Below are 13,505 nucleotides of genomic sequence, written 5' to 3'. Positions count from 1 at the left end.
TGAAGTTGCTGCCAAATTCTGCTCCTGCTTGGGTTCCGCCGTCAGCCCAAGTTGGCGTGGCCGGGTCCCGGGCTGCTGCTGTGTTCGCTGGAGCTGGGTTCAGGCGGCAGGGGAGGGGAGGGAGCCGCGGCTGTTCTGGTTGTATCGTGTGCTTTTACCTCGCGGTCTGCTCCTCCCTCCGTTGCTCGCTGCCGCTCTCCCCTCACGTTTCCCGAGTTGCGGAGAGCGCGGTGTGAGGGGAAAATCCCGCACCTGGCTTGTCCTGCGGCTCGAGCCGAGAGACCGGCGGTTTTCTGCCACTCCGCGGTTGCGGCGGGTAGCTGAGCCGCCCCAGGCCGCTGTTCCCGCCTGTGCAGGCTCTGGATGCTCTATAACTCTTCCACTTCTCCGCTGCCGCCTCAACTTCCTATACACCTCACTTTTTAGTAAAAGTGTGTATTTTGCTGAGTTTTTTTTGGTCTTCCCCCCCCAGGCTGTTTTGGCGTGGTCTTTTTTTTTTTTTTAAAGGTAGGGTCTCACCGTAGCTGAGACTGACCTAGAATTTACTGTGTTGCCCTAGGTTGGCCTTGAACTGCCAGTGATCCTCCTGCCTCTGCCTCTATAGTGCTAGGATTAAAGGTGTGTGCCACAAGCCCAGCTGTCCATCTCTTTTTGAGACAGAATGTTTCGCTTCCCTGGCCAGCAAGCACCAGTGATTCACTTGTCTCCAACTCCACTTCCTGAGTGCTGACATCACAGGCATCTACCACAATGTCCAGTATTTTATATGATTCTTGAGATCAAATTAAGGTCCTCATGCTTGTGAGGCCAGCACTTTACTGCCTAAAATAAGTTTTGTTTTGTTTGTTATGTTTTGTTTGGAGGCAGGGTTTTACTCTAGACCAGTCTGACTTGAAATTCATTTGGATACCCTAGCTAGTTTCATATGCATGGCGATTCTCCTACCTTAGCTGCCATTGTGCTGCGTTAAAATAAGTTTTTAAATAATTATTAATATATTTATTTGCAAGAAACAGGCAGAGAGAGGGGGATGTGGGGAGAGAATGGGCACACCAGGGCCTCCAGCCACTACAAATGGACTCCAGATGCGCCCCCTGGTACATCTGGTTTATATGGGTCCTGGAGAATCAGACCAGGATCCTTTGGCTTTGCAAATGCCTTAACTACTAAGCCATTTCTCTAGCCCCCAAATAAGTTTTTTGTACTTTTTGTTTTTCAAGGTAGGGTCTCACTCTAGCCCAGGCTGACCTGGAATTCACTATAATCTCAGTGTGGCCTCTAACTCACAGCGATCCTCCTACCTCTACCTCCCAGTGCTGGGATTAAAGGCGTGTGCCACCATGCCCGGCTCAAATAAGTTTTTTTAAATAAGAAATTGCCATAGCACTATAGCTCAAATAGGGCCCTTTGTTCGTTCGTTCGTTCCTTCCTTCCTTCCTTTATTTATTTATTGTTTGGTTTTTCGAGGTAGGGTCTCACTCTATCCCAGGCTGACCTGGAACTCACTATCTAGTGTCAGGGTGGCCTTGAACTCACAGCGATCCTCCTACCTCTGACCGCCGAGTGCTGGGATTAAAGGTGTGTGCCACCATGCCTGGCACCTCCTTCCTGTTAAAATTACATCTTAGAATAAAAAAGTAAATTATAAAGTAAAACATGTGGCTCAGCTATAAGATGTAATCCTTTTTTTTTTTTTTTTAACTGGAGATGTTGGCCACTATGGAAATAACTAATGAAGAATTTATTTATTTAGTTAGTTCGGTTTTCCTAGGTAGGGTCTCACTCTACCACAAGCTGACCTGGAATTCACTGTGTAGTCTCAGGGTGGCCTCCAAATCATAGTGATCCTCCTACCTCTGCGTCCCTAGTGTTGGGGTTAAAGGCGTGTGCCACCACACCTGGCTGTAATCTTTCTTTTTTTTTTTTTTTTAATATTTCTTTATTTCTGACAGAAAGGGGGGGGGGAGAAACAGAAAGAATTGGCACCTCAGCACTGCAGTCAACTCCAGCTGCTTGCACCACCTAGTGGGCATGAGCTTGCCTCACCTTTGTGGGATCTGAAAAGTTGAATATGGATCATTAGGCTTTGCAAGCAAGTGCCCTAACCACTAAGCCATCTCTCCAGTCCCTTATTCATTTATTTTATTTGATAAAAAAAAGGAAGATATATATAGAGAGAGAGATAATGGGCATGCAGGGTCTCCAGCCACTGCAAACAAACTCCAGATGCTTTGGCTACCTTGTGCTGGCTTATGTGGGTATTGGGGGATCTAACCTGGGTCCTTAGGCTTAGCAGGCAAGAGCCTTAACCATTAAGCATGTCTGTAGTCCATTTTTCTTTTCTTTCTTTAAAAATATTTTATTTTGTTATTTATCTGAGAGAGATTGATACAGAAATAGACAGAGAGAGAGAGAGAGAGAGAGAGAGAGAGAGAATGGGCATGCCAGGGCCTCTAGCCCTGTAAACGAACTCCAGTTGCATGTGCCCCTTTGTGCATCTGGCTTTACATGAGCATTGAACCCAGGTTGTTAGGCTTTATAGGCAAGCACCTTAACCTCAGACTGAGTCTGAGCCATTTCTTCTAGCCCTCTGCCTTCCGAGTGCTGGGATTAAAGATGTGTGCCACTATTCCTGGCTAAGTTTTTTTTTTTTTTCTTTTTGTATGCATTAGAGCCAGAGTAAGTATTTAAAACATACAAAGCCTGGTATGGTGGCATATGACTGCAGTCCCAGCATTTTGTTTTGGGGCTTTTGTTTCTATTTATGCAAATTTATGTGATACAAGCATGTGTATGTACATATGTATGTGTGTGGGGTGTGCATGGAGGTCAGAGACTAGCCTCAAATTTCAGTCCTTGCTTTCTACCTTGTGAAGCAGTGTTTCTTCACCACTGTGAGCTGGCCCATGAGCTTCCCGTTGCTTCTGTTCCCACCTCCCTTCTCCATAGGAGGGCTCGGATCAGACACTCAGTACTGTGTCTGGCTTTGTGTGGGTGCTGCAGGTCTGAACATGGGTGGTGACAAGTGCACAGCAAGTGCTTTTACCTATGGGGTCATCTGCCCAGCCCGGTCTCAGCATTTGTGAAGCTGAGGCAGGAGGATTCAGTTTCAGGTTTGTCCAAGCTACCTAGAAAGACCCTTTTCAGTAAAAGTAATTTTAAAAAGTAAAAGTGACTTTGCAGGGAACAGGATTTGAGGTCGGGTCTCTCTGTAGCCCAGCTGACCTAGAACTCACTCTGTAGTCCCAGGATGCAATCATGGGATCCTTCTACCCCTGCCTTCTGAGTGCTGGCATTACAACCATGCCCTGCCTGAGGAAATTCTATTTTATCCCAGTTTTTTTGTTGTTGTTTTTGTTTTGTTTTTTTGAAGTAGGGTCTCACTCTAGCCCAGGCTGACCTGGAATTCACTAAGGAGTCTCGGGGTGGTAATCCTCCTACCTCTGCCTCCCAAGTGCTGGGATTAAAGGTGTGCGCCCCCATGCCCGGTTTTATCCCAGTTTTTTAAAAAGCAATTCTGGCAGTATGTGGAGTTGATATTTCATGAGGTATGTTTTTGTTACTGTTTTTAGTGATGACACTCAAGAGGCCACCAAAGACACCTTAGCACAGGCATGCGTGCCATTCTCTACAAATTCAGTGCCACAAGAATTGAGTAATCCACAGTGCCCATTGGATTCTCTTACTGTTTGCAGTGAAGGTAAGGTATCTTAACTACATTTTTGTTCACATTTCTGATTTGGGCTGTGTCAGAACTTTTGTTAGAGCTCCTTTTTCACTAGATAGTTCAGAGATGTGATCAATTTCAGGGGGAAAAAACCCTGAGAAAAAACGAATGAAGAAAGACATTTAGAGAGAAAATTTGAATGAAGAAGATAGACTGAGTAGAATGGGGGAGGTAAATTTATGGAGATAGGAAGTCTTGGCAGCTGTACTAGAAGAGGAGTGGTGATAGAAATGACTATTCATTAGAATGTTTATACTGCACATGGAAACCTCAAACTTTTCTAAAGCTTTGTACTTTTTTCATGAGGTGGATTAAATATTTTCTCTCTAAAAAAAAAGAAAGAAATGACTATAGTAGAAAGAAAAATTTGAAGTTAAGCATTAAAGAAACAGAAGGATTTTAAAATATCTTTTTAAGGGTTACCATTTTAGGAAGTAATGCTATGTAATGCTTTCTTTAATTCATAGAACATGTCTTAGGTCAAAATGGAGTTACTACTAAGAATTCAAATTGCCGATCAATAGAAGTCACACCAGTTGAAGTAAATGAAGGTCAGATGTCACAGCCACCACATGATGTTCCTTATTTCAGGTTTGTCTTCTTTCTTATGAATTTTGCATTAATGTCTAGTCATTTAAAATCCATAGTAGGGCTGGAGAGATGGCATAGCGCTTAAGGGGTTTACCTGCGAAGCCTAAGGACTAGAACTCATGTAAGCCAGACACGCACAAGGTGGCACATGTGTCGAGTTCAATTGCAGTAGCAATTGGGTCCTTAGGCTTTGCTAGTGAGTCCCTTAACAGCTACGCCATCTCTCCAGCCCAGCATATTTCTTTTAAAAACTGAAATTGCTGGGTGTGGTGGCGCACACCTTTAATCCCAGCACTCGGGAGGCAGAAGTAGGATCACTGTGAGTTCAAGGCCACCCTGAGACTACATAGGAATTCCAGGTCAGCCTGGACTAGAATGAGATCCTACCTCAAAGGGGAGAAAAGAGGAAAAAAAAAAACCCAATAAAATCAACTGAATGATGCACATTATTTGGTCATTATTAAATATAGTTAAATGTTATGCATTCTATTTTAGTACCAAAAGAATTTTCACATGTTCTATATTTTGTGGGTTCATAGTATCCAACTATACAGGCATACCAGAGTGGGCCTACCAGAGTTTAATAGGACCTAGTTCAATGGTATAAACATGGAGTCACTAGTACAGTCAAAGCTATCATAAAAATGCTTATGTTGTATTTAGATTTCTTGTGTGTGTGCACAAAGCGTATGTATGTGCTGATACAGCTATCTGTGGGTCCTGCTTGTTACTTGAGACAGTGTCTTGCTTAGCCCCAGTAATCCTTCAGTCTTTGCTTTCCACAGGATTGGGTTACAGACATGTATAGCCATGAACATGGGTGCTGGGGTATCTCTAGTCTTCTCAGACCCCTTCAGGCCCTGAAGCGTATCCAGGATATACCCAAAACCACTGAGCTATCTTTCCAGCCCTTTGGATTTCTTACATAAAAATACTTAATACATAAAAAATATTGTCTGAGGATGTTCCTCAGTTGTAGATTGCTCACCTAATATGCACAAAGCCTTGTGTTTGATCCCTAGTACCACATAAACTGTGTATAGTGGTACACACCTGTAATCACAGAACATAGGAGGCTGAAGGATTAGAAGTTCAGGGTCATCCTCAACTACATAACAAGTTTGTGGTTAGCCTAAGCTACAGAGGCCAAAAAAACAAAACAAAAAGCTTCAATTCAGTTTTTTTTTTTTCTCTAGCAATATATGAGGGTTCCTATTTCAGATCCCCAGTGCCTATGTAGAATGTGTTGACTGCACATTTACTTCTAGCCCATGGAATGCGGGGTATTGGAAATTTTCCCATTTTACTTAGTAAAATCTATCTAACAAAATTTAGTTTCATAGTCATTTTAAGTGTATACTTCACACACTGCCATTATATGTAATCAGTGTTGTTCAGGCATCACTACCATCCATCTCCATAATACCTTTCATTTTATAAAATTAAAATTCTATACCATAAGACACTAATTCCCCATTCCTTCTTCTCCCAGCCTGGAGAAGGGCTGGAGAGATTGCTCAGTAGTTAAGGCATTTGCCTGGATTCCATTCCCCAGTACCCACATAAAGCAAGATGCACAAGCACCTCATGCATTTAGAGTTTGTTTGCAAGAACTGGAAGCCCTGATGGACTCATTCTGTCTGTCTTTTTCACTCTCTCTCTCTGTTTGCAATTTTAAAATTTTAAAAATTATTGGACATACCATACTAGTTTTCTGTTTCTGATTTTTAAAAAACATTTTATTTATCTATTTTATTTATTTATTTGAGACAGTGAGAGAGCTATAGAGAGAGTGAGAATGGGCATGCCAAGGCCTCCAGCCACTGCTCATGAACTCCAGACTTATGTGCCACCATGTGCATATGGCTTATATGTATCCTGGAAAATCAAACTTGGGTCCTTAGACTTTGCAGGCATATATGCCTTAACCGTGAAGCCATTTTTTAAATTTTTGTTGTTTATTTTTATTTATTTATTTGAGAGCGACAGACAGACAAAGAGGCAGAGAGAGAGAGAGAGAGAGAATGGGCTCGCCAGGGCCTCCAGCCATTGCAAATGAACTCCATGCGCCCCTTGTGCATCTGGCTAACTTGGGTCCTGGGGAATCGAGCCTCGAACCGGGGTCCTTAGGCTTCACAGGCAAGCGCTTAACCGCTAAGCCATCTCTCCAGCCCCCCCTTTTTTTAATACTATGTCATATAAATAGAATCAGGGCTGGAGGACCCAGGGTTGTTTCTCTAGGACCCATGTAAGCCAGATGCACAATGGCTGAAGGCCCTGGAATGCCCATTCTCTCTCTCTCTCTCTCTCTCTCTCTCTCTCAAATAATTAAATAAATAAAAATGAATAAGGAGATTCTTAACTTGACCAAAAAACAAAAAAATATATATATAGAAAATAAATAGAATGATACATTATGTGTTGTCTTTCATTGTTGCTATTGGTTTCATTAGTTTCATTATTAAGCCCAGATTGGATTTGAACTCATGATCATCTTGCATTTGCCTTCCAAGTGCTAGAATTATGGGCAGAAATCACTATAGCAAGCTAGTATTTGTCTTTATGAATAGCTTTTTTTCTTTCTTTCTTGTTTTTATTTTGTTTATTTGTTTGTTTTGTTTTTTCTAGGTAGGGTCTCACTCTGACACAGGCTTACCTGGAATTAACTATGTAGTCTCAGGTTGGCCTCGAACTCACAGCAATTCTTTTACTTCTGCCTCCTGAGTGCTGGGGTTAAAGGCATGTGCCCCAATGCCAGACTTAGAAATTCCTTCTTTCTTTTATTTTTTTTTTTAATCCTCTTTGAGAGTGCAAGTGAGAGAGAGAGGGAGAGAGAATAGACATTCCAGGGGTGCACCCCTTTGTGCATCTGGCTTACATGGGTCTTAGAGAATTAAACCAGGATTCTCTGGCTTTGCAGGTAAACGCCTTAACTGCTAAGCCATCTCTCCAGCCCGAATTTCCTTCTTTCTTGAGGCTAATTAATACTCCATGTATACATATTCTATTTTGCTTGTTCCTGACATTTTTTTGCTTATTGTCTTGTTTTATAGTAGAGTCTTGCTGTGTAGTCCTTTCTGGCCTATAAAATGCTGTGTAGAACAGAGTGGCTCCAGCCTACAATGAGAGATCCTTCTGACTTTGAGTGCTGGGATTACAGTTGTGCACAGCCTTGGCTGTCTTCAGTGACATTTGGATTGCTTTCATATTTTAGCTATTACAAATAGCTGCGAGCATGACTGAAACTATCATTCAGACCCTGCTTTAAGTGCTTTGGTATATACCTAGAAGTAGAGTTTCTGGGTTAGAGTGTAGTCTGCTTTTAATTCTTCAGCAGCTGTCACACTCTTCTCCATAGCAGCTATACAGTTGTACCTTCCTACTGACAAGGTCACAAGAGCTTTGATTTGTCTATATGTTAGGATACTTTTTTTAAGTTAAATTAAATTTTTTCTTAATTTTTTTAAACATTTTCCATGATTATAAAAAATATCCCATGGCAATATCCTCCTTCCCCCCCCTTTTCCCCTTTGAAATTCCATTCTCCATCACATCCCCTCCCCATCTCAATCAGTCTCTCTTTTATTTTGATGTTGTGATCTTTCCCTCCTCTTATAATGGTCTTGTGTAGGTAGTGTCAGGCACTGTGAGGTCATGGATATCGAGGCCATTTTATGTCTGGAGGGAGCACGTTGTAAGGAGTCCTACCCTTCCTTTGGCTTTTACATTCTTTCCGCCACCTCTTCCACATTAGACCCTGAGCCTTGGAAGGTGTGATCGAGATGTTACTCGGTACCCTAGTCACTTCTTTCCAGCACCATGATACCTTCTGAGTCGCCCCAAGGTCACTGCCATCTGAAACGAGAAGATTCTCTACCCAAAGTAGGATACTTTTAATACAAAACAGATGGAGGTGGGCATGGTAGCACACACCTTTAATCTCAGCACTTGGGAGATAGAGGTAAGAGGATCCCTGTGAGTTTAAAGCCACCTTGAGACTACATAGTGAATTCCAGGTCAGTTGGCTAGGGTAAAACCCTACTTCATAAAACAAAAATAATAACAACAACAACCACAAAAAATAAATTAAAAAACCGGTTTCTTTCTTTAGGCCTAGATTTCTCAACCTTGCCTTTACTGATGTTTTAGATTGTGTACTTTTTTAAAAAAATTATTTATTTATTTATTTGAGAGCGACAGACACAGAGAGAAAGACAGATAGAGGGAGAGAGAGAGAATGGGTGCACCAGGGCTTCCAGCCTCTGCAAACGAACTCCAGACGCGTGCGCCCCCTTGTGCATCTGGCTAACGTGGGACCTGGGGAACCGAGCCTCGAACCGGGGTCCTTAGGCTTTATAGGCAAGCGCTTAACCACTAAGCCATCTCTCCAGCCCATAGATTGTGTACTTCTGTTTTGAGGATCCATGCTGCACATTGTTGGGCATAGCCACCCTAACCTATAGTAACAATTAAAAATGTCTCTAGACCGCTCTCTCTCATTCTTGCTCTCACTCTGCCTCCTTCTCTCTTATGCTCTCTCCAATAAGTAAATAAGTAAATAAAAAGTTTAAAAAAAAGGTCTCTAGACCTCACCAAATGTCTCATGAGAAGCGGAATTGACCCTGGATAAGAACGATTGACTTATAATAAATGTTGTAAGGCTCTATCATCTATGGTACTTGTTTGTTTTCAGAGGGTTTCATCTCATCGTAGCTTGGGATGGTTTTCAGTTCACTGTATATGGAGCTCACTACACTGATCTTGCACTTGCAGCAAACTTCTTGCCTCTGCCACCTGGCTGCTTGTTACAGACCTGTACTTTATGCCCGTGAAGGCCCATTACCCCAGCCATAGACTCAACAGCTTTTAGCTTTCAGCTGCTTCTTGGCAGCTGGTATGACTTTATTCCCACAGCACCTTATGTTCAGTATCAGAGCACTAACATGTTAAAAGAAAGTTGTGCCAGGTGTGGTGGTCCATGCCTTTAATCCCAGCACTCAGGAGGCAGAGATAGGAGGATCACCCTGAGACTACATAGTGAGTTCCAGGTCAGCCTGAGCTAGAGTGAGAAGAGTCTACCTCAAAGAACCAAAAAAGAAAGAAAGAAGAGTGTTAACTTGAAAGTAGGTTCTTGGCATCATTTATCCATGTCAGATTCAGGTACAGAATGATGAACATATACAAGGTATCAGTTTTAATACATTATAGTTCATTAAATAATTAGGCATCAATTACTAGAATTTGATATTGTGCCAGTGTTTTATATTGATACTAGTCTGGGCAACTTGTGCAAAACTGAAGTGTATGTCATAATTTTAGAAATATCCTCCAGACAGAAACTGAGAAATTAACTTCTCACTGCCATGAATGGGACAAGAAGCTTGAACTGGACATTCCAGATGATGGTGAGAAAACTTTTTTTAATCTTTGCTTGCTTGCTGGCCTGCCTGCCTGCTTGCCTGCCTGCTTCCTCTTCTTCCTTTTTTCTCTCAAGGGAGGGTCTTACTCTATCCCAGGCTGACCTGGAATTCACTGTGTAGTCTCAGGGTGGCCTCAAGTAGGATTGAAGGTCAAGTCCCACTAAGCTTTTTTTTTTTTTTTCTGATTGGTTTTTTTTAGAATGGGGAGGAGAACAGAAAGAGGAAGGTGAAAAGGAGGGGGGAGTGAAGAGAAGGAAGGAAATTACCTAAATCAATAGGCAAGAGTGTTTTGAAAAGTACCTTAGTTCTACTTACTTGGTGAAGCTGTTTTTAAAATCTCACCCAATGCCATCAGAATAAAGTCCTTCTTTCTGGGGTGCAATGCAGTGCTGGAGGTTGAGTTCTTACATTTAACAAGTGGAATATGTTTATTATGGAGCTAGTCTGTGTTTGAGAATGGACACTTGTAATAGTTGGAGCTAAAGCAAGTGGCAGTGTTCAGTGTTACATGATCAATTTTGTGGCAGGTGTTTTATTTTGCTTTCTACATTTCAGTCTTTAAGTTCTAGGCTATTTGGGTATGAGTGTTGTCAGTTGGCTGACTTGCTGTGAACGGTCTTGCTTTGTCAGGTAACTTGATAACTTTTTGTCTTCTTTAGCTAAAGATCTTATTCGCACAGCAGTTGGTCAAACAAGACTCCTTATTAAGGAAAGATTCAAACAGTTTGAAGGACTGGTGGACAATTGTGAATATAAACGAGGTGAAAAGGAGACTACCTGTACAGATCTGGATGGATTTTGGGATATGGTTAATTTTCAGGTATGTGTCAAATACTTTGAATACATTAGCCCGTGATCATTACTTTATTTATTTACTTATTTTTATCCAGGTTTTTTGAGGTAGGATCTCACTGTAGCCAGGCTAACCTGGAATTTACTCTGTAGTTTCAGTGGCCTTGAACTCATGAAGATCCTCCTACCTCTGCCTCCCAAGTGCTGTGATTAAAGGAGTAAGCCACCACACCTGGCTTGCTTATTTATTTATCTTTAAGTGTGTGTTTATTGGTGAGTGAGTGTCTCCTGCCTTTGCAAACAAATACTAGGGACTTGTGCCACTCTTTTGTGTCTGGCTTATGTTCGTAGCTTAGGATTTATATATGGACCAACAGGCTTTGTAAGGAAGTGCCTTTAACCATTGAGCCATCTTTTGTTGTTATTTTTAATTTTTTTAAAGGTAAGGGGGATCACTGAGTTGGAGGTCACCCTGAGACTACATAGTGAATTCAAGGTCATTCTGCACTAGAGTGAAACCATACCTGGAACCCACCCACCCACCCCCAAAGAAGTCAGATGTAAAAAACTGCATGTTGCATGATTTATTTATGTAACATGTCAAAAAAAACTAGCCAGGTGTTGTTGTGCACACTTAGGCCCAGCACTCGGGAGGCATAGGAAGAAAGATCACTACAAGCTCCATGCCTGCCTGGGGCTACAGAGTAAGTTCTAGTCAGCCTGGCTAGAGACCTCAGAAAACAAACAAATTATACATGTATATAATATATATAATATTACACACACACACAGTCATATATACGTATACATATATTTTTTTCTTTGCTTTTGTCTAATTGTAAATTGCTTTGTTTTCTCTCCATCTATTTCTCCCTCTCTGTCTTTCCCTCTTTCCCCCACCTTTCTTACTGTCTCCTTCCCTCTCTCTTTCTCTTTTTTTTCAGTGTTAAGACTGAATCCAGAACCATGTACTTGTTAAGACAAGTTTTCTACCATTAAGCTAAATCCTCAACCCACATATTGGTTTTGTGATTTTTTGGTTTTCAAGTTAGGGCCTTGCTCTAGCTTAGGCTGAACTGGAATTTGCTATGTTGTCTCAAGGCGATCCTCCTACCTCTGTCTCCTGAGTGGTGGGATTAAAGTGGTATGCTGCCATGCTTGGCTACTTTCCTTTTTTTGCTTTTTTGGTTTTTTGAGGTAGGATTTTGCTCTAGCCCAGGCTGACCTGGAATTCACTATGTAGTTTCAGACTGGTCTTAAACTCATGGTGGTCCTCCTAAGTGCCTCTCAAGTGCTGGACTAAAGGCATATGCCACCAAATCTGGCCTGGTTTGTCACGTTTTAAACTTGTTTAATAGAGGGAAAGAGGCAGAGAGATAGCAGGAGCTTCAGCTTCTGCAAACGAACTCCAGCCGCATGCGCTACCTTGTGCATCTGGCTTACATGGGTCCTGGAGAATGGAACCTGAGTCTTTTGGCTTTGCAGGCATGCACCTTAACTGCTAAGCCGTCTCTCCAGCCCAAAGTTTGTCTTTTATTACTGAGCTAATGTTTATATTTTCTAGATACAATCAGAATTTTTAGTTTTCAGAGAAAGGCTGGTGTTGAAGCATTCTCCTGCCCCAGCCTTCTGAGTGCCTCACTACACTCAGCTCTACAATCAATGAAGGGTCTCATTCTAGCCCAGGCTGGCTTGGAATTCACTTTGTAGTCTCAGGGTGGCCTCGAACTATCAGCAGTCCTCTTGCCTCTGGCTCGAGTACTGGGATTAAAGGTGTTATGCTACCATGCCTGGCTATAATCAGAATTTTTTTTTAATTTTTATTTATTTATTTATTTATTTATTTGAGAGCGACAGACACAGAGAGAAAGACAGATAGAGGGAGAGAGAGAATGGGCGCGCCAGGGCTTCCAGCCTCTGCAAACGAAATCCAGATGCGTGCGCCCCCTTGTGCATCTGGCTAACGTGGGACCTGGGGAACCGAGCCTCGAACCGGGGTCCTTAGGCTTCACAGGCAAGCGCTTAACCGCTAAGCCATCTCTCCAGCCCTATAATCAGAATTTTGTTTTGTTTTGTTTTTGTTTTTCCAGATAGAGTTTCACTCTCTAGTCTAGGCTGACCTTGAATTCACTATGTAGTGTCAGGGTAGTCTTGAATTTAGGGTGATCCTCCTACCTTTGCCTCTTGAGTGCTGGGATTAAAGGCATGTGCCACCATGCCTAGCTTTTTTCTTTCCTTTTTTCTTTTTTTTTTTTTTTTTGGTCTACTCACTATTGTCTTAATCTATTCAACAGTGTTCTTTCAGAAACAAACTAAAAAAAAAAAAAAACTGACCACCAGTTTTAGCAGATTACTTCCCAGACTGGGAGATTGCTCAGGGGTACAGAGTGTCTACAGCTTGATTCCCCTGGACCTATGTAAATAGCTTGGTTTGGCCATACATTCCTAACCATACTCCTGTGGGGAGCAGAGACTAGAGAATCCCTGGGGCTCACATAAAATGGTAAGATCAGATATCAGTGAACGACACCCTGTCAGACACCCTGTATTTCATGCCCAGGCATAGGGTTTGCACACCACACCATTTGTGCCATTGCACACCTTCTAATTATGTTTTTCACCTTTGCTTTTTTTTTTAAATTTTTTAATTCAATTTTTATTTATTCATTAGAGAGAAAGTGAGAGAATGGGTGTGCCAGGGCTTCCAGCCACTGCAAACAAACTCCAGATGCGTCCCCCTTGTGCATCTGGCTAACGTGGGTCCTGGGGAATCGAACCTTGAACCCGAGGTCCTTAGGCTTCACAGACAATCACTTAACCGCTAAGCCATCTCTCCAACCCACCTGTGTTTTTAAAAAAAATATATTTTTATTTATTTATTTGAGAGAGAGAGAAAATGGGCACGCCAGGGCCTCTAGCCACTGCAAATGAACTCCACATTCATGCTCCACCTTGTTCATCTGGCTTATGTGGAT

At 42.1% G+C, this 13,505-nt stretch overlaps 1 protein-coding gene across 2 annotated transcripts in view; it reads left to right on the top strand.

Annotated features, from left to right (window-relative positions):
- The window catches only part of Dlgap5 (DLG associated protein 5), a 56,708-nt gene that overhangs the window by 26,276 nt on the left and 16,927 nt on the right, over positions 1–13,505 (top strand). For both annotated transcript variants that reach the window (XM_045155265.1, XM_045155266.1), the window contains exons 9-12: positions 3,573–3,700; positions 4,195–4,318; positions 9,638–9,723; positions 10,398–10,558. In XM_045155265.1, coding sequence (XP_045011200.1) covers positions 3,573–3,700; positions 4,195–4,318; positions 9,638–9,723; positions 10,398–10,558 — 499 coding nt within the window. The remainder of the gene's footprint in view (positions 1–3,572; positions 3,701–4,194; positions 4,319–9,637; positions 9,724–10,397; positions 10,559–13,505) is intronic.

Source organism: Jaculus jaculus, chromosome 7, assembly GCF_020740685.1.
Source record: "Jaculus jaculus isolate mJacJac1 chromosome 7, mJacJac1.mat.Y.cur, whole genome shotgun sequence".
Lineage (NCBI taxonomy): Eukaryota > Metazoa > Chordata > Mammalia > Rodentia > Dipodidae > Jaculus > Jaculus jaculus.
This window is presented reverse-complemented; position numbering and strand designations above follow the sequence as displayed.